The sequence below is a fragment of the Phodopus roborovskii genome, unplaced genomic scaffold (genome assembly GCF_943737965.1).
Source record: "Phodopus roborovskii unplaced genomic scaffold, PHOROB, whole genome shotgun sequence".
Taxonomy (NCBI): domain Eukaryota; kingdom Metazoa; phylum Chordata; class Mammalia; order Rodentia; family Cricetidae; genus Phodopus; species Phodopus roborovskii.
Window position 1 is genome coordinate 3,486,020 of NW_026125059.1, and position 26,337 is coordinate 3,512,356.

Consider the following 26,337-nt stretch of genomic DNA (forward strand, 5'->3'; position numbering starts at 1 on the left):
GTGGCCATGGGGATGCTGGGACTTATCCAACACATATCTAAAAAGGTTGGTAAGATAAGTGTTAACGAATATCTAATTAAGTATCTACACAATGTAATGCTTTGCTCTCCTTGTTAATTGCTGAATCTGCATTCATGAATATCGCATGAGTATTTTATTACTTTTGGAAACAATGTGCTGGGGAGCATCTTACAAGGCAAGAATTTGCAAATGTGTGTCTCGAGACCAAGGGAAAGCTAGGTGAGCCACTATCAGGGGCTCACTTACTTAAAACTTCTTGGAAGCATCTAGTGTGTTGGTAGCACAAGGCGTGGAGGCATTATAATGTGTTTGCTGGGAGCTGGGATCTCTAAGAAGAATGCTTAAGGGAAGGTGGCAAGCTTTGGTTGTTCAGAAGAATCTGGAAGCCAGTGTTGCACATCAGAACTTGCTGGACTTGGAGTTGTCTGTTGTAGCTATGAAACTCTGCTGTCAGAGCCCAGAGAAGCCTGGTGCCACAAGTTGGGTTGAGTGTCAATAAAACTTTAATTATAAGAACAGACAAGGGGCCTGATTCCCTCATGGTGCTCATTTTTTTTTTCCTCTTGACTTAAGTCTAGAAAGATCTGATGACCATGTACCAACCATAGTCCATAACTCACACTCAAAACTATTAAAGAAAATGCATGTGTTATAGTCATGCATAATGTGCATGAATGGGTACACATGTCATGGTGCACATGTTTAACTCAGAGAACAACTTTGTTGAGTCAATATTCACTACCCACTCAGACTTTTTAACAGGCACTGTCCCACTTCTACCATACAAATTTTATGAACACCAATTGGACAACAAAATCCTGTGAAAAGCTATGGTCTTGTTTAAACAGAAATCTAATCCTTCAAAGCTTGCTAAATTCTTTTACTATACTAATATGAGGAACTTAAATCATGGTATGACTTAGATTCTCAAAGCACGTTCTGTTTATATGATTTTAAGCTTAATTATTTTTCTCAAAATAGCATAGCTGGCTTAGTTAATCAAAGCGTGGAAGGGACTGTTATCTTTTTTAAAAATCACAGAGAGTACTTATTACATATACTCTAGGAAGCACATTCCCGTTTATTAGCTTTTCCCACTTAAGATGAAGCAGAATGACAATTATAGAAATGTAAATAATCTTTTAAAAACCCATTTTCATTTTCTCCCAGAATTACCCACTGCTCACCAAACACCCAGGTGATCCATGGGTTGTACTTTGACTCACCATTAGAGCTGGGTCACCAGCAGAGGCAAAAGAATACATGATTTTTACTTAAGCCTTTCCAGAAAATGTGACAAATCAAATGTATAAAGCATACAGCCCACCGTTCCGCTTTGCTTCAAGATACTGAGTTTGGATTCATGGTTGAGTCTCATCCTAGGACCATGTCTTAGCTTCTCCCCTGTTGCTGTGAGGAAACATTCTTACAAAAGCAGCTTAAAGGAGCGGGGTTATTCTGGTTTGCTGTCCATCATGGCAGGAAATCAAGGTGACAGGAATCTGGGGCGGCCAGTCACAGGACATGCTCAGCTGGGAAGCAGGGAGCAGTGATGAACGCTGGAGCTCAGCTCCGTCTCCACTTACACCATCCAGGATCCCCGCCAAGGAATGCTGCCACCCACAGTGGACCAGTGCAAACGAGATAACCCTGCACTGGCAGGCCACAGGCACATCTCCCAGACGTTTCCCAAGTGATTGCCAAGTTTGCAATACTGCGGACTAGGAAGTACCCAAGGATGAAGGACAAGAGGGGGTCCATGAGGAGTGACTCTCCTCCCAAATCATGCCCACCACATGCCTTTATGGAGGGACTCTTGATGCAGAACACATTGCTTCAGATGGAACCGACATTGAACTCAAGCAGTCTGGCAACTCTGGGAAGAGGTCCTGCTCCAAGAAGGTCAGGGAGCTGAGGGTCTCAGCTCCTTCACACTCTCCCTCCTCCCTGTAAACATGAGGCTGGTAGCTGGTGTCACCATCCAGAACATCTACAGCATGGAGCTTCTGTGGAGAAAGCCAGGGAAGGACAGGGTCACGGTCATGGCTCCCCAGACAGCATCAGTGTCCTCTAGGCTAGTCTTGGGGAGAGTCTCTGTACTGTGGGAGAAGGCCTCAGCCCTACAGACTCAGACTCAGACTCAGACCTGTGATCACATCCAGGGCCAAAATCTCTACCTCACCTTCCCTGGGCTGCTCCACAGGGCCAGACACAGAGGCCACACTAAACCCTTGCGAGTGCCTCCTCTTGCCTTCCAACCACTTTCTCCACTGGGGTTCCCCAGCATTCTATCACGGGGGCTGGCACAGGACATTCCTGGGGACGAACCCAGCCTAGCAGCTGTTGAAATGAAGCTTTGTTACAACCCAACGGCACTTCCAAGTCAATACAGTGGCAGAGTGAAGATGTTGGACTTAGCCTGCAAATCCTAAAGTATTTCCCGGCTCGATCTTTATAGTAAGTTGGTCAACAGACAGGCCTAGAAGCTAGTGGGACACTTTTATTTCTCACAGTAGCTGCTTTAGTGGACTCCATGATGTCATGAACACAGTCAATTTGCTTGCAATACAACTAAAGGTCAACTAAAACGTACGATGAGTGGCAGCAAGTGGGTGGTTATGCGAGGCCTTACACATGTGAAGCTCCAGCTCGATTCACACCATGACATCTCCAACAGTGCAACCGTGCACAGAATCCTTGCCCTACCCGCCACTCTTCCACACACATGGTTCTGTCCCCCCTCCTCCAGTGCCTTGGCCACTGCCCAGGGCCCCTTTCTCCCTCAGTCACTTCAGCAGACAATACTAGGAGTCAAATAAGTCAACTCCTGCTCACAACGGGCACTTAAGGGGCCTCATTTCCTTTCCCAGACATACACAGTGGCTGAGTAGAACCCATGGATGACAGGCATCAGGAAGAATCACCTGGCCACAAGCCTCCTGTGTCCCTCTCTTCTGGTCTTGGGTTCCGCCCGACGGTAGGATCACACATGGATCAGAGATGCGGAGCCCTTTGCCCATTTGGAAGCTTCCTTTTGATGCTAGCCAACTATGATGTGAGCAGGACGCCCAGGCTTTGTGCTGTCACTCTGACAGGAGGCAGGCTGCTCTGACTGCTCCCAACCCTCCACTTTCCACACAAACCCGTACACTCTCCAGCTCCACACTATTGTCTACCCTCTGAACAGGACCAGATGTATTTTTCTAGGCCTCTGGACTAATTGGATTCCCCCTCAAAATCCTCAATAGCAATTGTTTGTCTGAAAATCCCTAATGACAGTCAAATCCCAAGTAAGGCAGCTCTCACACATGGCCAGACCTATCTTCCTACCCCATTTCTAAGGCGCTCTCTCTGCACAGGCCCACCTTTCCTGCCTAGGATCTCAGCCTTGCTGAGTCAATGGCTCCCTCCCTACTGGCCTCTGCTGCTCTTCTCCATGGATGAGGCTCCCTGCTGCCTGGAAGCTCTAGCTCAGTGTTCAGGACCCAGGGCTCTAGCAGGGCTGCCTGGCTTTCTCTTCCCGAGTCACTTAACAAGTGTTTAATGGGTAGGTGGGCAGGTGGACAGTTAGATGGAGCCATTCAGGATGGAGAGTAGAGAGGCAGAAGGGTGGCAGAGATATGGAAGGAGAGAGAGAAGTAAAGATGGAGAAATGTGTGTGTGCGTGTATTATGCATGCATGCATGGAGGGATGGATGGATGGGTGGGTGGGTGAGTGGGTGGGTGGGTGGGTGTGTGGGTGGATGGATGGATGGGTGGGTGGGTGGGTGGATGGATGGATGGATGGACAGGTGTTTGGGTAGGTGGATGGATGGATGGGTGGGTGGGTGGGTAGGTGGGTGACTGGGTGGGTGGGTGGGTGGATGGGTGGGTGGGTGGATGGGTGGATGGATGGGTGGATGGATGGGTGGGTGGGTGGATGGGTGGGTGGGTGAGTGGGTGGGTGGATGGATGAGTGGATGGGTGGGTGGGTGGATGGGTGGGTGGGTGGGTGGATGGGTGGGTGGGTGGGTGGGTGGATGGATGGATGGACAGGTGTTTGGGTAGGTGGATGGATGGATGGGTGGGTGGATGGGTAGGTGGGTGACTGGGTGGGTGGGTGGGTGGATGGATGGGTGGATGGGTGGGTGGGTGGGTGGGTGGATGGGTGGGTGGGTGAGTGACTGGGTGACTGGGTGGGTGGGTGGGTGGGTGGGTGACTGTGTGGGTGGATGGATGGGTGGGTGGATGGATGGGTGGGTGTGTGGGTGGATGGGTGGGTGGATGGGTGGATGGATGGGTGGGTGGATGGGTGGGTGGGTGGGTGGGTGGATGGGTGGGTGGGTGGATGGGTAGGTGGATGGATGGGTGGGTGGGTGAGTGACTGAGTGACTGGGTGGGTGGGTGGGTGGGTGGGTGTGTGGGTGGATGGGTGGGTGGATGGGTGGGTGGGTGGGTGAGTGGGTGGGTGGGTGGGTGAGTGGGTGGGTGACTGGGTGGGTGGATGAAAAGAGAGAAGGATGGCTAGATAGCAAAGAGATGAAGGAAGGGGCGTAAGAAGAGATTCAACCTATTTGCTGACATCCGGGATGATACTGTCCGAAACAGTCACTTCGGTCAGTGATGGTGGGAATAGATCTAGTGACACTTCCTAACCTGTTGTCATCTGTCACCTGTCATCCTGACACCGTGTGTGGAGGACGAACTCATCTGGAGCACAGAGGCTCAGAGCACAACATGGGAGCTGGAGTAAGGTCTGAGAGAGGAAGCCGTAGGACCCTGAGGCTCCCTGCGTGTGTTCTCCTGCCAACAACCATGGGTTGGTGCACTCTCTCTACGGGCAGCCAGCTGCTCTCTAGCTCCCAGCAGCCTCACAGGAGCCCTGCTGCCCCCGCAGAGCAGAACCCCAGCTTCCACTGTGCATGGACTCGGTGCCCACACACAGGAGCGCATCCCACACACCTGCTGGCCTGCTATCTGAGGACCGCGGCCACGCATCCACTCCACACCCTGGTGGTGGAGAGGAAAGGAAGCTCTCGCGGCTGAGAGGCGAATGTCCAAACCTGGCCCAGATGTTAGGAGTCCAGTCACGTCCTTTGGGCAAAGCTAAATAGATAATTCATAACAAACCTGGTGTGTGCAGAGCAAAACTGAATCGGCAGTGGCGGCGGGGGCCGCGCCTCAAGAATTCAACTTCAAACCCCAAGGCTGGCGGCCAAGCGGCAGGGTTCTGCGCCCTGACTCAGCAATCCCAGAATCCGCTAAGATCAATAATTCATCACAAACCCCCAACTAAGTCTGCAGCCTCGCGAGGGAAAGACTCGCTCTTCTCATCTGGGGTTTGATATTTTTTTTCCTTTTCTTCTCACACGGTGGAACTCCGGGCTTAAGTTGTACTGCACAAAGCAGCTTGCCTGGCTGCCGCAGGAGGAGGGAGCTTCTCTCCTGGGACGCAGCCTCCTCCTGCACAGACGCATGGGACCTGTGGCCCTATGCGTACCGCCTACTTGGTCCCAGCTAGGTGTGTGCGCACATGGAAATGGGCACCAGATGTCTTGGTCCCCGGGAGATGTATTGGTAATTGGGTGGCCTCATTATTTGCGCCCAGCGCCTCTAAGCATGAGGTGGGAACTGGCCAAGCATCCTGCATGGATAAGAAGCACAGGCTTTGCTGGTGTTGCTCAATAGCCAGGTAGGCTGCTTTGGACTCTGTGACCTCTACTCTGGCCCCAGATCAATTCCCCATATCTCTGCCACAAGAAGACAGTGGCCTAAGCCCAGACACGGTTCTGCCCTCATAGCTCAACAATGACAGTGAGTCGGTGTCCTGTGTCAAGCCTCAGCTCTAACACGTGCACACAGTCAGCGTCCTGTGTGCAGCCCAAGCTCTGCCTTTCTCCTGGAGCTTTAGTGACAAATCTGTCTTTCTCCATTGACTGTTCTACTTGGACTTGAAGTGTACTGAAGCTCAGGGGCAGGGCTTCTGCACTGTGATTGGGTCCTGAAGACTCTGCCTTCCCCGATGGGAAGCGATGCGATGATGGAAGGCAGCCTCTGGTGGGGGACGTGGGCCACCGGGGCTGTCTCTCTTGCCCTGAACTCTCCCTGTTACTCTGCTCTGCCTCATGGCAGCGTTGAGTTGGGCACCTTCGCTGAGTCTGCCCTGTCAGGGCGGGCAAACCACAGGCTCACAGCAGTGGGGACAACCAACGTGGGCTGAAGCCTCTGAAATGGGGACAAAATAAGTCAAGTCCTTCCTCCTGCTCAGTCTTTTCTCTGTCAGGTATTTTGCCAGAGATGAAAATCTGGCACTCTGTAAGGATACAGGGTTCCATCATGGAAGTTCTGGTCTGGAGAGAGAGGGAGGAAGGGCAGGAGGGGGAGGAAGGAAGAGAGGAGGAAGGAGGAAGAGGGGAATGGAGAGGGGGAGGGGTAGAAGGAGAGAGAGATGGCCCCTAAGGATATTCCTCCCGGTGATCAGGGCCGGAGCAAGGGTCTTGCAGCCCAGACCTGCACACAAAGTCTCCCGTCAGGAGCCTGGTGGGTCTGCCTTTGGTGTATTCCAGCAGCCACTAGGCATTGTCCGTGCTGCAGAACTCAAAGGCAGGAGTCTGTGGCAGCTACGGGTATGTAGTACCAACCTGGGGATAGTGGCGAAACGCAGAGAAGCCAGTGCTGGGAGAACCTGGCAGAGGCTCTACATCCAAACACAGCCCAGGCTCACTTCCTGGGGTCATGACACCCTTGTCCACTCTGGCACCACCAGTGGAGATGCCAGGGACATCGTGAGGGTTCACAAGACAGGGTCCCAGAACCTCAGATTAGAGGCTCTGGTGCTGTTTTCCATAAATGTCTGTGGTCTGAGCCACCAGATTATAACACTGTGTTATGGCAGCCTTTGTTGACCCATACAGTGGCTTAGGAGAGGGCATCCCCAGGCAGACATGGGACAATGTGGAGGATGGGGGGGGGGTGACAGCCAGGGCAAGGACTAAGAGCGCGTACCTGAACCCACGTCTCCACCACTCTGCCTTCCATCAGAGGCAGCGGGTATCTGGGCACCAAGCGCTCCAGATAGACCTGCAAAATGAATTACAAGAGTCTAGCCCGAGGAGCACTTGCCACACAGCGCCTGCTGTCCTCAGCACAGGTTCAGCACTGAGGTAGAATCGGACCAAAGACAAAGGGGCCACACTTCCCTCTGTGTGCTGGGAGCCGGGAGGTCCACACACGTTCACAGGGAAAGTGGCTGGAGTCCACCCATTAGCAGCACGGAGGTCTCTTCCACAATCCCACTCCTTGGGGGACCTTTGTGTGATCCCCAAACCCCCGCTTATAACTTTTCTCCCTGAGCCTTGCTCATGCCCAGCCCAGGTCATCCTCGGAGGTGGGCACACGGGCGTTCACTGTGTTAATGCATCTGTCTGACCTCCAAGGGCTGTCCAAAGAGGAAGTGTTCCGTGGAGGGAAACGATGAACCTGCACCTGGTGGTTCTCCAGCTCAACCACACTCCTGGTCCTGTACGGAGGCCAGGCAGGGGCCTGGGGCCTGGCTATCGAGCACCTTTACTCAGTTCACACCATGCATATGCTAGGCCAGTACCCGAGAGTGGCCGGGACATGAAGAGTCATGGGTGACAGAAGGGTCCTTCACCTGGCTGGAGCCAGGAAGACCTCTTAGGACAAGGAGAAACATGAGGGGGACACGAAGGACATTTCTAGGTGGCCCCAAGTCAGGGGGGGAGGTTGATGGGCCCTCCTGAAGGTGGGGAAGCAGATCGCCGCAAGTGGTCCTGAGGAGGGGACAAGGGCAGAGGCCAGCAGATGCAGGATGTCACAGGGCAATGACAAGCTGCTGGGGACCACAAAGTAGAAGTGGCATGCTGACCCATGCCTATGAAGGACTTGTGGCATGCTGTGGCTAAAGTGACTTATGACTATCCTGAGTGTAGACATATTTGGACATACCAACATATGACAATGTCTAGGCCAGTTTTACATCTCTTTGATGACACACGTACATGTACTGTGTACACACACAGACGTATACACGAAAGTGTGACACACCCTTCCCAATACATATACACTTACATGTGAGCGTGTATAGTGGCTAGCAGTGTGCTCACCACATCTAGGTAGGTGGAACTAAACACATTCAACAGCACTGACAAAGCACAGACTGCCAGCCACAGTCACCGGTGCACCGCCTGCCCGCTCCCAGGGTTGGGAGCACTTGATTAGCTATTGACACCATTGTCACAGTCCTCAGTTTAGCTCCGTGAGCTTCTCTCTAAGAACACTCCTTCAGACTCGAGCTCTGGAGGAGCTGGCTGGAGGGAAGGCTCAGAGCTTGCAACGCAAGCAAGCAATAAGAGCTCACATCTCCAGAACATGTGTGAATTCTGTGTGTGCATGGCAGTCTGTCCATACTTCCAGCCTCAAAGGCAGAGACGGGATCCCCCGAGCAAGCTGGCTAGTGAGAACAGCCACCCCAGTGAGGTCTGGGTTGACAGAAAGATCCAGCCTTAAAGGAAGGATAAGATGGAAAAGTGATGGAGGATGATTCTTGCACATCAACAGAAGTCCACAGGCGTGTGCACACCAGAGCGCATGTATGCACACATGTGCGTGCACACACACACACACACACACTGGAAAACAGGGAAGGGATGCAGGCTTTGTATGACACAGAACCTCGGGTTATCACACGTCTTCTACTCCCAGTCAGAAGGCAGCATGGCTTCTTCCCAAAGACGACTCATGCTGGCTCTGCCTTGAATCACTCAGCACCCTAACAACACTCTATAGGAGACCCCTGCACAGCCAGGACAGTAGCATCTGCTGATGCGGCGTCTCTCTGGTCTTAGCCGCTGACCGTGGGCCCTGTCTCTAGGTCTGTGACTGTGCGCCAGTCCTCCAGCAACAGACACTTAATCTTAGGCGTCCACAAACCATTTCAGCTCTTCTCTGGTGTCACTTTGGCAATATAACAGAAGGTGGCCCTCATCCTTTTGAACCCCATCTGGGATGCCACACCAACTGGCCTTTTGTGAAATGTGAATTATGCTTTTTGTCTCACATCTAATGAATCAAACAGAATGTTCATAGGATGACCAAGGCTGCTTAAATAGTGATGACATTTGGGATGATTCCAGGAGCATACCAAACATTTTTCGATGCTACAAAAGCAGTTCCCAGTGAGAGAAGAATTGAGTATTAGGAAGCATACCCCTAAACCTCACCATAGCACCCACATCTCTGTGGTGTCTGGCTTCATCTGAATCATTATTTGAATCCATCACTCCGGTTAACAAGTGTGGGTTGTGTCAGTACCTGCTCACAGCAAGGCTTTAAAGCAGCCACTCATCTGCCTTATTTGGAGTGGACGCTTGGTAGGTTTTTGGTGGAAAAGATGAATGGAATCTGCTACCACAGGTGCCCAGAGGAGGAATGGATCCACCCCATCTGGAGCAATTGGACCTCTCAAAGTGCCTCTCAGGGCAAAGACAAGGGCAGATGCTAGGGTCCAGCATGCAGCAGCCAAAATGAACGTCCTAGGACTGGTGCCATATGCCTTCACGTCCTTAGACACCTGTGCTTTAACCATCCATTGTGTGTATGTGAATGGAGACTATTGTACATGCATGTCTTGGCGTATGCATATGTGTGTATGTACGTGTGGAGGCTTGAAGTTAAAGTCAACTTTCTTTGTCCATTCTACCTTTTTCATCTTTAAAATTCATTATTTGTGTGCACGTGTGCCCACGCCTTTGTGTGACAGTTGTCCTGTCCACGCCACAGAGTGTGTGGACTTGCAGGAGTTGATTCTCCCTACCATTTCTCACGGGCCCCTGGAATGTAGCTGCGGTCATTAGGCTTTGGCAGCCATCACTTTTACCTGCTGAGCATTCTCACTGGCCCTATATTTATTTGTTGATACACGGCCCCTCCGTAAACTCATCAGTTTGGCTGTGACAACTGGCCAGTGAGCTTCAGGATGTACCTCCCACCCGGGATCTTCCAGCTTGCCTGGACACCCTCAGACTGAGCCTGTTTCAGCCATTTCTGGTCCATGCTCCACACTCCACTCTAGGTACGCTGGGTGTTGACTGTATTTTGAACCCACCCTTCTTTCCCAAACCACCTATTTTAGTGGTTTTGAGCAAGGTAATGTTCATGGCACCGTGCATGGCTGTACTTACTGGGGTGGAAGAGCGGTTCCTCATGCCTCTTGGCTCAAAGAACATGCCATGACCCTTAAATAGAAGAAGAATGAGATTTTGTTGATTTCATATAAATCAGAGACAGATGTAAATGCGAGGCTAGGGGTCCTTGACATGACACCACTTTTCATTGTTGAAGGGGAGAGTCCTAAAGATAGCAGTGCAGATACTCACCGCAGAGGACCCACCTGGGGACACTCACTGCAGAGGACCCGCCTGGGGACACTCACGGCAGAGACGTCACACACAGGCACACTCACTGCAGAGACACCACACACAGGCACACTCACTGCAGAGACGTCACACACAGGGACACTCACTGCAGAGATACCACACACAGGCACACTCACTGCAGAGACGTCACACACAGGGACACTCACTGCAGAGACACCACACACAGGCACACTCACCGCAGAGACACCACACACAGGCACACTCACTGCAGAGACACCACACACAGGCACACTCACCGCAGAGAGGCCTCACAGTGGGTTAAACTGCTGTGTAGCACTGGAGCACGAAGATGTCAGATTTGTCTTTGTGTTCTCAGGCCCCCAAGAAGGCGCCCTGGGTCATGGCTGGGACCTCAGCATGTGCATGGACGCCTACGCCATCCCTAGAATGCAGGCTGACTCATCATGCAACATGAAGGGCTCAGTGCACAAAGACATGAAGCCCATGTGTTAAACTAAAAAGGAAAAGAGGACTGAGAAGGTGATGGCAGCAGAGGAGTAAATTCTTCCTGGGCTTTCAAGGGTTCCCCCCACAGGCCCTGCACGGGGCCACCGAACAGACTCCACGTCTATAAAGCCAGGTTTGCACGACTAGAGGAACATGCCTTCAAGGCCTGGGCCCTCCCTGGTGGCATCTGTTCTGTACGAAGTACAACATCCTAATTCTCAGGCAAGCCAAGGCCACAGTAAGATCCTGCACACATTGTGGGTTCCATCCTATGTGTCCTCGTGTACAGAGGCCTTGGCACATCACACCTTGAATATCTCTCCCTCATATGCCAAGAAACTAAACTAATATTAAAACAGCAACTTATTAAATTGATGAGGTCCGATGGGATGGGCACCCCAGACTCATGCGGAGAGAGCACACAGGGAGCTCCTTGGCTTGGGTGTGCTGTGGTCATATGATGTGTTCTCCGGGGGATCTGGGAGAGCCCACAGGGTACCCTTACATGGTTATAGCTTCTTTTGACTTTGAAAGTATTCCACAAAAATCACTTTGCCAAGCAAGGTTATAATTCTAGAGTTGGCATGTGGGACAAACACAGACACGAGGTAGAGTGGGAATCAGGGTTCTGCCCACAGGCAGTGTGGGCTCGGGGCTCGTTCACAGGCTTTAATCTTAGAGACTGGGCTCTGGTGCCCTCAGATGGACACAAAAAAAATGCTTCTGTTTGTGGAATGTCTGAAATGTGTCATATTTGATGAGGCTATCAAAAAATAGGTGTGAGAGAGAGAGAGAGAGAGAGAGAGAGAGAGAGAGAGAGAGAGAGCACATGGTCAATGGGATCCTCCTGCCTCTGAATCCCCAGCATGTGGGGTTGCAAGTGGCTAACGTGTGTGCTTGTCTAATGTGGCTTCTGGAGCTTGACCTCAGATACTCAGCTTTTGTACCAGATGAAACCCCCAATCCCCGCCCCCAACAATGCAAGTAATGATGGTTAGGCAGAAAAATGTCGGAATACACATCTTTCGGGAGATGTTCCACCTCTGGATTTTCACTGTGTATGTGTTTGTCACAAATGCAATAAATGAATCTTCGCAAAGGGCCGTCTCTCACAAAGGAACTGTCTGCCCATGGTGGGGGGGAGGTGTGGTGATTGCAGCTGGGAACAAATGTCTGTAACTCACCAGAGAACCCAGAGCACAGAACACTTAGTATGTGCCACGGACGTGGCAGGATCTCACCAAGGTCCTGCTGATTTTATCCAAGAGGGAGCCAACCACCCCCACCCCCGTGACCCTGCACAACTCTGCTTATTCAGGTCCTCGGAGGAAAGACAGCAGGGCAGGGAGAGGAGTAGGGAAAAAGAGAAGGGTCTGAGAACCCTGCTGGGGTGCTGGGGTGGCACAAGGAGTCCAGCGTCCCCAGGCTGACACGGGCCCCTAATTTGTGAGTGAGCACACAGGTAGGTCTAGGAGGCTGTGGCAAACGAGGTGGTTTAAATGCAAGAGATCTGATAGCAGACAATGTTTGCACAAGAGCTCAGTGGCACTGTGAATGAAAATGGCCCCATAGGCTCATAGGGAGCAGCACTGTGAGGACAGAGGCCCTGATAGAGGATGTGTGTCACTGGGGGTGGGCGTTGAGGCTTCAGACGCTGAAGCCAGGCCCAGTGTCTCTCTCTTCCTGCGGTCTGCGGAAGACACAGAACTCACAGCTCCTCCTCCAGCACCCTACCTCTGTGCCACCATGGCCATACTGGACCAAACTTCTGAACCTATAAGTCAGACCCAATTAAATGTTTTCCTTATAAGTTGCCATGGCCATGGTGTCTTGTCACATGAGTAAAAACTCTAACCAAGATAATATCCGTATTTTAATTTAGATTTTCTAATCAATAAGAAAGCAAAATGTCCATGAAGATCAAGCTGGTGGGCTGGAGAAACCCTCAGTTGGCAAAATGCCTGCCACACAAGCAGAAGGACCTGGGTTCAATCCCCAGCACTCACACTAGTTACAAAGCTAGAAGTAGTGATGTCTGTCTGACTCTGAGCCCTGGGGGGATGGAAAGCAGATGATCCCTGAGGCTTGCCTGCCAGTCACTTTAGCCTAACTGAGGCTCAGATCCCAGTGAGAGACCCTGACTCAGCAAAAAAAAAAAAAAAAAAAAAAAAAAAAAAAAAACATAGGAGATGGATCGTGAGGAAAGGCTTGTGAGGATGACCTCTGACCTCCAACCACAATGTGCATCCTCAAGCACATCACACACACACACACACACACACACACACACACACACACACACACACAGGAAATGCAGCTATCAGTGGATCTTGACTTGGGCTTGAAGATATCTCCTTCTTTGCCACAGGGTTCAAAGCATCGCACTAGCAATCAGTCCCAAGTGGCTCCTTAACTCTAAAAGTGTGAACAGAGGCCGATCTCGCCATCACTGTGAATGTTCTAGTGCATGCAGGACCCTGGGAAGGAAGCCGGAGATAACACTAACTTGAGGGCAAAGGGTTCAGTTTTCTCTCCTGTAAAGTAGGGGCCAGCACTGTGATGGCGTGACTGAAAATGGCCTCCGTGGATTTCAGCTAGTGCTGCTGTTGGGGCGGTTATGGCACCTTTCGAAAGGAGCTTGGAAGGGGAAGTGTGTCACTGGAGGTAGACTTTTAGAGGCTATACCCTCCCCCCACTTCCACCTCCCCTCTGCTTCCTGCGCGTGACCAAGATGTGATCTCTCGGCTCTTACCCTTGCCATGCCTCCCCACCATGGTGGAAATCTTCCCTCTGTAAATTGCCTTCGCTCACGGCATTTTATCTTAGAAATAGAACTAGTACACACATTTTCTCCTCCCTGGTATAGTTCTAATGTCAACTCTACAGGAGTGGGCATGCACAGGTTGTCCAACAAGTCACTCCTAGGTAATTATCTGGCCTCCGCTAAAGAACGAAAGAGAAAGTGCCAGTCCACCCACCATGGTTGTGGTTATGGGGTCACGGCAGACCTCCTTGACCAGCAGGGCTGAATGAACTGGGTAATTAGAGACCCTGGTCCTGCCCTTAAATTCAGCAGCCTAGAGTCATTTCTGACTTTCAAAATTGTAGGCACCTACTACATAGCTAAAGGAAGATTGGGCATGTGTGTAAACAGTTCTAAACTACGCTGAACTGAACAGTGAAGAAACCCTTCCCTCTCCAGTTCCTTGTCCAGAAGCCTTTTGTGTGGGCCAGAGAGGCAGCCAGGGTGTTTCTCTTTCAGAACTAATGGCAGACGGAGTCAACAGAGGCATGGTACCTTCACATCAGGCTTGGCACTGGCCATAGCTGTTCTGATGGACAGAGCAGGCATCTGGTCTTCCCCAGTTGGCTGCATCTGTGAAAACCAGAGGAAGAAATACAACAGAGGTCAGGGGGGGAAAATCATAAAAACCAGCAAGCAGAGAACCGCACAACCCAAAATGTGTAACAGCGACATTGTCGGGGAAGAGCCATTTATTCCACACACCCGCTGGAGCATCTGAGGATGTTTTATTGTTTGTCATCCTCGGTGGCTGGTGTGTGGGCAGGGTGAACGTCTTACTGTGTAGAGTTTATGTCACATTATATCATGAGCCATTCTCTGCTAAGGCACCTGCAATGGTCCCCTATCATCTCGTTGCTCATGTTACCAAACCCAAAGTAGCTACAAGGACAAGACAAGGCTCCATCCAGCTGTCACTGGTCCAGAGTCCGTGCAAACTGAGTTGTGTTGGGTGCTGTCTTAGGTACTGTCCCCCAGTCCAGTGCCCGGGGAGCGGACTCCAACACTTCAGACAACAGATGGGAATGTGAGCGTGAATAGTGCATGGCTTGCTCAAATATACCAGGTTAGTGTGATGTAAAGGCAGAGAGAGTTGAGTCTCGCTCCTGCAAATCCAGGGAGACCTCTTCTCGTCCTCTGTGGAGGATGGCACAGTGGTTCTACCTCAGGACGACTGGCCGTGACAGAGAAGCCAGCTCACATTTCACCAGGGAGCAAAGAATGCCACCCAGAAGAAAGCCTCAACCTGGTAGAATTGTTTTCTCCTGGGCTTGGTTTCTCAAGCCAGCACTGGGGAGCCTGGGCCACATAATCCTGTGTTGGATGATATTTGGCTACAGCCCTGGCTTCAGCCACTACAGGCCCATATCATCTTCTAATTGCAACTGTCCAAAGAACCTCCAGGCACTGCCAAGTGTCCCCTGAGGGACACACTGAGCGTGGTTGAGACCCACTGACAGAAAACACAAAAGCATCTAGCCACGACATGCAATTTTGGAGGAAATGCTTTCCTGTGTGTCACTCAAACACGAATTAAGAGTAAAGAAATGAGCGTCTGAGAGACGGCTCAGCAGTTAAGAGCACACCGGCTGCTCTTCTGGAGGATCCAGGTTCAATTCCCAGCATCCCCATGGCAGCCACAAACTATCACAGCTCATTACTCCAGTTCCAAGGTATCCAGGGTATACTTCTTTCTGGTCTCCGCGGGGAGTGCACATACCTGGTGACAGGCATACACATAGGCACGCGCGCGCGCGCGCACACACACACACACACACACACACACACACACACACACACACGAAACGCGTTAATCCATGAAACGTGTGCTCTGCCGGTTTGTGCTGTTGACACTGCTGCCGCGCAACGCAACGCTGCTCCACAGTCCCTACCTGGGCTGAAAGGGCTTTGCTGTCCTCGTTGTACACAATCAGTGTCTGGTGGCCATTGTCACTTGGGATGGAGCCTCTGAGCCTCTTGGGTCCAAATACAAAGTGACACCGCAGTAGAGAAAACAGAGCAGCTGTGGTGAAACAGAAAGGACTGAGCAAGCTCCCCCATCACGGGGACCAATCACATCCAAGCTCCCCTGTCAGGGGACCAATCACATCCACTCAACCGCAACCGGCCAGGTCCAGGGTCAGGCTCCATCTGAGTCATCTCAGGAGCTGAGCAGCATGTGGGGCTCAGGTAGGTGCCTGCCAACTCTTCTTGCTGAATTCACCGCTTGATATTCGCTGGCCTGGAGTATTCTATTGTTTCTTGGAATACCTAGTGCCCTTATTAACCTTAGCTAAGCCCAGGAACCCAGACGCCTGTACACCTGTGTACCGCTGTAACCATGGTTACCACAAACACACGCTCACCTTTGGACTGTGGTGCTCCTCTGTGGATTCCGTTGTTTACATAATGAGTTTGGGTAAACTCTATTTGGGTCAATTAGGTGTGTCTGGCGAACTTTGACCTGAACTAACCCAGAGCGCATCTTCCTCCCACCCACGCAGAGACCGTGTGTCCCCTTGTCTTTTGCTCAGCGAGGAGCGGAGCTCAGCTCCCAGAATCACTGACCTGCCAGCACCATGAGCGCTGCACAGATAGGGAACAGGGCCCACCACAGCAGCCCCACGTCTGAGCGATTCTCGCACTCAGGTCCACCGGGACAGGAGCAGACCCTCACATGGACCGTCTGCTTCTGAGTGAGGCCCTGTCTGTCTCCTATGAATAGTGGCACCAAGTAATCCCCCGGAGGGAGGCTTCTCAGCATTAGGAGCTCAGCAGAGCGGCCTGCAAAGGCAGAGAGACGTGAGCGTGTATCTCCTCGCTTCCTCCATGGACAGGGCTCTGTATGGAAATGGGACAAGACAGAAAAGCAGAAAGCAAAGTGCACATAGGAAAGGAAAGAGGCCCTTTGTCCCAGGATCCGGGAGCCGTTTCTGCTGGACACCATTGCTAAAGCCAAATTGCCTACAGAGAGGACCGTGTGTGCCTTTCTAAAGACACTCCCAAATGAGGGTGGCAGAGAAAGCTGTGCTAACTTAGGGCCCAAAATGATCCATGGCCTTGAGTTTTTAGCGCCTCTCATTCCTAAACATAAACAACACTCCTCATAAACCTACTTTACAACTTTATTGACAGAAGAAAATTAACCTTTAAACCTTACTGTAAATTACACTATCTGAACAAGCAACTTGTTGAACGAGTTACAGGATCTGAACTACACCCAGAGGATCCTGTCTACACAGGATCCTTACCTACACCCACAGACCCATGCTATACCCACAGATCCTGCCTACACCCACAGGACTCCGCCCATACCCACAGGCTCCTACCTATATACCCATATACCCACAGGATCCTTTCCACACCTGCAGGCTCCTGCCTGTACCTATAGGATCCGCCAATACCCACAGGTTTTTACTTGGACCGTAAAATCCTGCCTATACCCACAGGATCCTCGATACACACAGGATCCTACCTAGGCCCACAGGATCCTGTCTGTACTACTATAGATGCACTTAACTGGGACTCTGCCTTGAGAAACCCATGCCCACACGTGGGTATATCTTATACTGCCTAAGTGACAACATGCATACAACACTCCATCTAAGCAAGCTCACCCCAGTCCCTGCCAGAGTCCTTTCTGGGACGCAGTAAGTAAGGCTGGCCGACCTCCCATACAACACACGCTGGCCTATAGGTTCTCCACGGGTCACTTGAGACTGTGGGACCCAGTGTCCCCACCCTAAATTTACTGTCACAGTCTGGGTTAGCCCCCAACTCATACAAACCTTCACCCTGCTTTGTCCTCAGCATCCAAGTATCATCTACATCTCTCTGGGCAGAGTCCAAGTTAAAAGTAAAGGGGTCAGAGTAGGGGTCCAGGTCTGCATCCTCGGCCTCTAAGAACAGGGGCATGTCCCTGGCAGACTCGCAGACCTCCAAGTATCGAGAATGGGACTGGAGAGTTGGAGCATTGTCGTTGATGTCAGCCAGGAAAAGCATCAGGGTCCCTGTGCCAGTCAGCGGCGGGAGGCCTTGGAAAGGAAGAGTCCCAGGGTAAAGGTAGGTTAAAATACTAAAGTGAGAAAATGGAAATGAACTTACACAATCACAATCGGCAGTGTCAATAGCCCCTGCCCTAGGAGGGCTCATGACAGATGCTAGCTCTCTGGAGACGGAGTCCATTTTCAGTCAGGGTGTGGCCCTGGTGGGCTGACCACCCTGTAGTGGTCGGACAGACAGACAGACAGACAGACAGACAGACAGACAGACAGACAGACCACACACACACACACACACAGGCAGCACCAACTGTTCCTGTGGGGGGGGAGGGGATGCCACGTGAGAGGAGGTAATGGAAGCCAGTAAATATGATCGAAATACATTAGATGGAATTCTCAAAGAACCAATAAAATCGTGACTAAATGAATAATTTAAATCAACCAAACAAACAAAACCCAGCAGCGTTTTAGGTGGGTGAAACAGCGTCCATGCGTCCAGCCTTTTACCCAGCTTTGAGGCTCATTGCAAACTAAGGCAGACTGAGCTCACTATCCCTGCTTCTGCCTGGCCTCAGGTGGGGAGCATGTCTGTGCCTCACCTGCCTTCCTCTGCCTCTTCATTTGAATTGCAAAACTAGCTTGCTATCAGGACCTGTGGAGGCCAGACTGGAACCTGATTTGCAAAGAAGAAGCTATAGCCTGTCTCTGCCCCACTGATCCTTCACAGAAGCCAGTTTCCCCAGGAGCAAGACAGCATGGTCCTCACACACTAGGGAGGGCCCCATCACAACTCCTCAGACTGAACCTGTGAAGATGGGAGCGCTTTCTGTGAGACAGATTAATCTCCCTCCCACTCCTCAAGCCTGGACTTGGATCAGGCTTGCTATTCCACAGCCATGGGCTCATTTACTTGCAGAGAGAGAGGTAGATCAGGCCCTGGGCCTTCCAGATTTGAGAGAACCCTCCTTGTACACATAGGCCTGGCACATGATAATGCTCAGATCTGACAAGATGAATCCACTCACAGAAACATCCGGCTATTTCTCTTTCAATGCTAAGAACCGCCCAGGCCTGTGCTCAATCTATTTCTTGCCTATATGAAAAGTCAGGCCATCCAGGAAAAGCATTCAATTCCTTGTTTGTAGATGAGGTAGAGTGTAGAGGTACTTCATGTCCTGTCAGCCATGTTACACATTAAGGCGGTGTTGGAGGGTAGTGCCTGTAGAAAGGCAGCATGGGAGATCCCCAGGGAAGATGGGGATAGTTGCCTGTGATGGGGGACTACGCAGTTTTATAAGGTGTACTGGGTAAACCTGGGCAAAGGGTACTAGGATGCTAAAGCCTCGCGTGAATCTGCTAGGCTTGGGGGGCACTGAGGGAGGGTCTTCCCTCATAGTCAGCTCCTAAAGTCAGGTACTGAGACGCCAGGCTCTGACCCCAGGTGGAGACATGGCAGTCACCAGGAAAGGTCTGGAAGATTATGACTACCCGGTGATAATGTACTACGAACAATAGTACAAATCCGGTAAAGAACAAAGGTCCACCAATCACCCGGGAGGGAAACATCCCTCAGGGAAGTGTCTGTTCAGATACTTTAGGGATAGTATCAAGCCCACTGAAAAGTGAGTTAGTGGGAGGCCTCTATGGCCACTGGCCACTCACATCCCATGAGGCCCCTCACTTCTACGATACACTCATACTCATCTATCTCTACACTTCAGCTCGTGGTCTCTGGCGGAAACCACCATGGAGGGCAGGATGGGATGGCGGCAACAAATTTATCATTATTTTAAAAGTCATCTTTTCAAATTAAAACTAAGTCATGGCAGTCAGGAGACCATCCACAACAGACTCGTGACACCCTGGAGTTCGGGTGGGGCCGCTTCTCTTCCCAGGACAGGGACTGGAATCTTGCCTCACTAACCTTCTACCAGATGATAACTGGGTTGCACAGGCCCACAGCACTTGAAGCTGGGATTGCATCTGTAGACTTCTTCAGGTTCAACTCTAATGTTACTTGAAAAGTTCTCACATGCAGCTTTATGTTTTGATGCGTTTAACTCCAGCCTTGTGGGAATTTGGAGAAATGTGCTAAGACATGTTTTAAAACCACCAGTGCTAGTTTATGACAAACGTGTCCCACTCAGTCACATTTGCTGGAGCTTATGAGCCATTCCAGGTACAGGAAACTGCTAAATATTTATCACACATCGTTGGGCTTGACAAAGAGATACTGTGTTATCTTATGAACAGATGAAAATGGTCGGCCTGATGGCGGCTTCCTGGCTGGTTTAATTGTCTCTGCTGAGTGAACACTTCCCTCTTTCAACAATATTACTCCCCAGTTTACCATTTCAGAAGTTATTATCAAAAATAATCTCCAGTGTCGAGGCAAAGTGAGCACGAGGTTTGCTTCATAATTTCCTCAGCGACGCTGAAAATGACCTCCCGAGGGAGGGGCCAGCACTGTCGGTTCCCAGCTTTGCCTCGGTACTCACCATCGTCAACTGCATGGACAATAACTGTGTAAAAGCTGTCGTTCACATGAGGGGACTCCCGGTCTATTTGCCTCTTGGTGGTAACCACTCCAGACTTTCCATCCACCGTCACCCAATCTGCTGGATCATGAACTAGTTTGTACCTTGTAGAAGGAACACAGACACATTTTTCTTTTTTAAAATTGGAAGGCTTTATCTGAAGACAAATCATAGCCATGGTAGTGTATGGGTGGTCCATGCCACTTAGGGTATGGAGTCAGGGGGTCATGAGTTCAAGACCATCTTTAACTATATAGAGGGTTCAAGACCTTGCCTCAAAAAAATACTATTTTAATCTCAAATCAAAACAAGTCACAGAACTTCTGTGGTGCTTTGAACACAAATGGCCTCCATAGGTTCCTAGCTTTCAATACTTGGTCATCAAGGAGTGGCACTATATGAGAGGATTAGGAGCTGTAGCTTTGTTGAAGGAGTGGATGTTGTTGTCACTAGGAGTGGATGTTGAGGATTCAGAAGCCCAAGACAGGCCTAGGGGATCTCTGTCTTCTGGCTGGATCCAGACGTAAAACTCTCATCTATTTGACCATGCATGCTGCCATGATGACGACGGACTAAACCTCTCAAACAGGAAGCAAGCCACAGTTAAATGCTTTCTTTTTCAAGAGTTGCCATGGTAATGTGTTAATGGTGCCTCTTCAGAGCAACGCAAGACTAAGGCAACTACAGTTCCCATCACGGGAAATTTGGGGATTCAAAGACAATTGACTCACACAAGTGCTCACAAGAGCAAAGAAGGCTCTGGGATGACAGTGAAGACTTCTCCAGAGTGACAGGTCCAGGGACACTAGAGTAAGCACCCTCTTCCTGGGTGGCCTGAGGAGAATTTGGTCTACCCTGGGAAAGCACTTGGTGCAGTAGCAGAGCCGGTCTGTAGGTATCAGATGGTGGCTTCCTGCTCAGCTCAGTGTACCACAGGAGCTTGGGTCTTTCTCTTGGCATGCCTGCTTTGTAGCAGCTCCTAAAGGATTCTCTTGCCTGAGGGTCATCTTTCTACCCCTCATTTGTGAACCTGGAGCCATTTTAAGAGGTGAGTAGAGGTGGGCGGTGGTACACACCTTTAATCCCAGCACTTGGGAGGCAGAGGCAGGTGGATCTCTGTGAGTCCAGGCCAGCCTAGGCTACAGAGCTCCACAGAGAAATCCTGCCTCAAAAAACAAAAACAAACAAACAAGAGGTGAGCAGAGCATGCCAAGATTTCTGAGAGTAGCTGGTAACAGATGGTATCCTTTGGAACCATGTGAGGTTATCAAACACTACGTCTCTGAAGGGACCACAGTACAGGATTCCTGCACTCAAGCCAGCAGCCCAAAGCTCAGGCAAAGAAAATAGCCTGAGAAGGACAGCTTCTCCGTGGATTTTGTCTTCCTCATCTGGGAAAATGCTTCCAACAGGGTCAACCAAGTTCCTTCTTTGATAGTTAGTGGGTCATAGCTTTTAAAGAGATTGTTTTCTCGTGCACAACTTTAACAATTAGGGAAGGTTCTAGAAGTTTCTGTGGTTTTACAATGCTTATAAGCCAGGGAGGAATAGATCATAGATCATCCATAGATCATTTGAGGTGAAAAGAACCTTCTGGGCAAATTTGGGCACAGAAAATAACTAACTTCAACTGGTGTCCAATAGACAGAACAAATCAAAACTAACTCTGCCCTGTGGATACCTTCTCTACCCTGTCCTAGAAGGCACACAGCCAACACCTTGATCAAGCAGTGTCTGCAGGATTCCATTACTGGAGAGGTCAAGACATAGGGCCAGAAGTAGAGTGGTGGCTGCCATGGGTGTGGGGGAGGGGGTGAGGAAGTGGATGGAAAAGAGGTTGGGGAGAGGAGCTTGGGGAAGGGATCTGGGGAAGAGGGAAGAAGGAAGAGGGTCTGGGAAGGGACCCAAGGCATTGGCTTTACTGGGTACAGAGTTCATTCTGGATAAACAAAGGATGTTCTTGGTGGTATATGAATGTGCTCAGGGCCACAGACTGAACTCTTAAAGTGGTATCACATATGTACCTCATCAAAAAGAATTGACTTTTAAGTATTCCATTTAAAATAACAAATATTATTAGAAGCATTTATCCAGAAGCAAGAGAGCTATGACATCTGGCAGAGAGAGACATAGAAACGTGTAACAAATCATTTTTTGTACAAAAGAAGACTATGAGGGGCCAAAGGGGGGCACGTGGGGGACCCTAGTGGGTGCTACCGCGTGAGGGTGCGAGTTGGATTAACCCAGCCAATTTATCAGATAGCGCCTTACGCTTTTACTCGGAGACCAAACCAGCCTCAGCAACATTCTCTAACAGCCAGGAGGCCAAGCTTTGTAGCCGGCCTAGCCAGCCCTGCTGCCAGCTCCTCTGTGCCCACCTTATCTGGCTGGTGATCCTGTCTGGGTCTGTGGCATTGAAATCTCCCAGCTGGATGCCGGGCCCAGCGCCATCCTCCTCACTGACCATGAAGCTCCTGGGGTGAAAGTCTGGTGGGTCATTGGTGTCCACCACCTGAATGCTCACAGTGGCACTGGCCATCGCCTTCGTCGATGGCTGCGACTGGCCCTCCTCACAAGAGAAGAGTTGCTCCTGATTCTCCACAACAACAACGAGGCTGTGGGCTGCTTGAGTTTCATAATCCAAAGGCTGCCCGGGTAAGAGATGGTTGATTAGTTCCTGCTGCTCCCCTGCTGGAGGAGGCTTAGCAGAGTCATCAGAAACCCAGCAGAGGAGGAAGGACATGAAAAGCCAGTCTTCGGTTTCCTTTCACATCAGTCATGGGGGCCACCCTCTTCCTCCTCCTCTGGCTCACAGAGCCGCCCTCCATCAGAAGGTAATGAAAAATGCAACAAAACCCAGAACTCATGAAACATTCAAGTGTTAACCATGCCACAGGGGGGGAAAAAAGTATCAGAGGAACGTAGAGAAATATAGATACTAACGATCATAGCTACTCAGGGTACAAAGTGGCCAGGTGCTGGGAAGGACCCAGAAGCCAGGAGGTTGACACACTCAATGGCAGGTGACTGTGCAGAAGGTTGTCAGATACTTGTGGACTATAGCCCCTCGGTATTTCCCGGAGCTTGTCCAACAGACAGCAGAATCTCGAGTCCACCCAGAGCTATCGGCTCTGGCTGGTCCTCCGTGAGGAAAGGACAGGCGATTCTCAGGTCTCCTTGAAAGCCTTTGCCCGTCCCTGTCAGAACCCACTATTCTCAGCGATGCAACCTTACCGGAAGGATCTCTCTGACCTTCGACTTTGTCACCCATAAATTAAGTGTCCCATAATAGTCTCCTCCAGGGCCAGCTTCCTCATGTTCTTCACACATTACAACTCACAGGGATGTTCCAATATTTACACTTCAAAGGTTTTTACATGTTTTAAACCCAGTAGATTAAAAGAAGAACTTCTTAATTAGAGAAACATTTTAGAGGAAGACTGAGTGTGGCCCAACTCCTCATGCATGTTCCTAGCATGCGCAAAGCCCTGGGTTCGATCCCCAGCACCACAGAAAGCAAGCATGGTGGTGTACGCCCAGAATCCCAGCACTCTAGAGTTAGAAACAAGATCAAAAGCTCAAGGCCAGTCTCTAATACTTGAGCCCCTGTCCACCTAAAATAAATAATTCTTTTAAGTTTACTTTTTATCACATCAGGAAAAAAAATAATAAAAACTCCAGCCGTATGCGAATGTGGTAAATTTTTGCAGGAGGAGCCCTAGGCCTCTACACGAAGGGCTCACAGGGTCCTGCATTCTTGTAAGGGTGGCACAGGGCACAGTGCCCACTCAGCACACAGTGAGTGTTTAGCAGGCACTAGCCCTTCGGTATTATGGCTATCCTGAGACAGGGACCACAGGATGCAAACTGCCTGGCACTGGCTTTACCTTGATAACATTTAATACCCCTTGGTTGGTCTCAGGGTCAGTCATAATGTCAAAATGCTCCTCCTCGTTGCCATCCAATATGTAGAACTGTGTTTTCCAAGCTGGTGTAAATGGTGAATCTTGGTCTTGAACGGGGAGATGCAACACGCCCCATTGGACTTGACCTTCAGAAATCTGAATCTTATACTGGAAGAAATAACCATCATTCCCACATCACAGACACCAAGCCACATCATGGAGAAAAGGGGCAGGGGGAGAAGGAAGGGCCCTCATCCAGACTCCCTTAACCCTCAAGCATTTGAATTCCTCCAGCTGTACTAGAAAAACCATTAAGTCAGTAGCACGGTCCTTCCTGTAAATGGCGTCCCCTGAGACTGTGGCTAAAGCTGGGTGATTTTAAAGTCCTCTTCCAATCCAACTCAGTGCACTATTTTGCTGAGAATGTTTGAGATGCAATGCACACCGCAGCCCGCGTGCCTTGAGTATCCTAGCTTTTCCACAATGGGGAGATATTCACTTGGATCAAGGTGACCATCTCCCCAGCACACACAGTTCCTTGAATACGCTCATTTTCCAGTAGTTTTACAGACAGCCTCTAAGCTCGTACAAAGGGACAGTGAAGTATTTCTTTTCCAGACTTACTTTTGAGTGCATAGATTGTTTTTTCTAAGCCTGGAAAGGATTCTGACACAAGGTTCCACTGTAACATTATTTTGCCATTTGTATAAACTTTTGGATGAGGTGCTTTCATCTGAAAACAGTCTATGTTGATTTATGCAATTAAAAAATTTAAATGGCACATTTTTAAATTAATTGGTTGAATCATTAATGCATCAGTTACTATGCCCTTGCCCCCCCCAAAAATAAATAAAAATAAAATCAATGACAATACTAATGAGCCGACAGTAGGGTACAACCGTTGGGGGAGCAGACTAGAATAAATAGATTAAATCGGACACTACAAGGAAGATGAAAGGACAGGCTTACAGTGTCCAGGAGGGATGCAGGGTCATGAAGGAGACTCCTCTCAAAATCAATTTGTGTGTGCACAAACATATCTGCGCAGAACCCACACACACACACACACACCACTACCAAGCAGAACCCCCCCACACACACACACACCACTACCAAGCAGAACCCCCCCACACACACACACACCACTACCAAGCAGAACCCCCCCCACACACACACACACCACTACCAAGCAGAACCCCCCCACACACACACACACCACTTCCAAGCGTGAGGTCTAGCCTTCCATCTGTGTTCCAAGGATGGGACTCAAGCTGTAAGGATGGCAGCATGCCTCTTTGCCCACTGAGCCATTCTGATGGCTCCAACCTTACTTTTGGAGACTTTTTTTTTTTTTTTACTGAGCTCTAGGACTCACCAATTAGGTAAGGATGGCTGCCAATGGACCCCGTGGATCACCCTGTCTGTCCTCAGTGGATACCCGCCATGCCCAGAGTTTTATATGAGTATGGGTCTTCACACATGGGGAGTAAGTATTTAACAGACTGGCCTATCTCTCTAGGCCCAGGTGGACTTCCCGGGTCCAGTCTAGGTCACTTTGGAGAACTGTTTGTTTCTTACTCATGACTCACTAGAAAAAAGTACCTAAGACCAGGACTTGGGGACCATCTGTAGAGCGGTTACAGTTTAGGAGCCTGTGCCTTACATGGTCGTCCATAAATGCCGGCATGTGGTTGTTGCTGTCTCCCACACTGACGTGGATGGTGGCTGTGGATGACAGTGATGGCTCTCCACAATCTGCCGCTCTGACTACCAAAGTAAACCAAGGAGCAGTCTACATAGGAAGGAAAAGGAATATTCAGCCACACAAACACAAGAGAGGGAAACATTAACAAGGACATTTCCTTCTAAAAATTTCCAGAGCAAGGTTTAACCACAGAAGACTACCAACTGCAAATGCAGGCCCCAATCTGGGGCTCAAGCATAAGCAACACTGTGCGTGTGTGCGTGCCTGCGTGCGTGTGTGTGTGTGTGTGTGTGTGTGTGTGTGTGTGTGTGTGTGTATGTGTGAGGGCAGCCTTGGGTGCTGCTCTTCAGGCATTGTCCACCTTCATTTTTGATTCAGTGTCTCCCATGGAGCTCAGAGCTCACCAATTTGGCTAGCCTGGCTGTCCAGGAAGACCCAGCAATGTGTCCTCCTCTGCCTCTGTAACTCTGAGACAACAGACA

At 50.2% G+C, this 26,337-nt stretch overlaps 1 protein-coding gene across 1 annotated transcript in view; it reads right to left on the minus strand.

Annotated features, from left to right (window-relative positions):
* Nucleotides 1–1,721: 1,721 nt before the first annotated feature.
* Nucleotides 1,722–26,337, minus strand: part of Cdh26 (cadherin 26) — a 50,029-nt gene continuing 25,413 nt past the window's right edge. Inside the window, exons 10-19 of the mRNA XM_051188694.1 lie at nucleotides 25,814–25,942; nucleotides 24,133–24,318; nucleotides 22,624–22,892; nucleotides 20,207–20,349; nucleotides 17,496–17,741; nucleotides 16,276–16,491; nucleotides 15,600–15,730; nucleotides 10,203–10,256; nucleotides 7,006–7,080; nucleotides 1,722–2,027 (exon numbers count right to left, since the gene is read on the minus strand). Of these exons, the coding sequence (XP_051044651.1) occupies nucleotides 1,824–2,027; nucleotides 7,006–7,080; nucleotides 10,203–10,256; nucleotides 15,600–15,730; nucleotides 16,276–16,491; nucleotides 17,496–17,741; nucleotides 20,207–20,349; nucleotides 22,624–22,892; nucleotides 24,133–24,318; nucleotides 25,814–25,942 (1,653 nt within the window). The 3' untranslated portion in view covers nucleotides 1,722–1,823. The remainder of the gene's footprint in view (nucleotides 2,028–7,005; nucleotides 7,081–10,202; nucleotides 10,257–15,599; nucleotides 15,731–16,275; nucleotides 16,492–17,495; nucleotides 17,742–20,206; nucleotides 20,350–22,623; nucleotides 22,893–24,132; nucleotides 24,319–25,813; nucleotides 25,943–26,337) is intronic.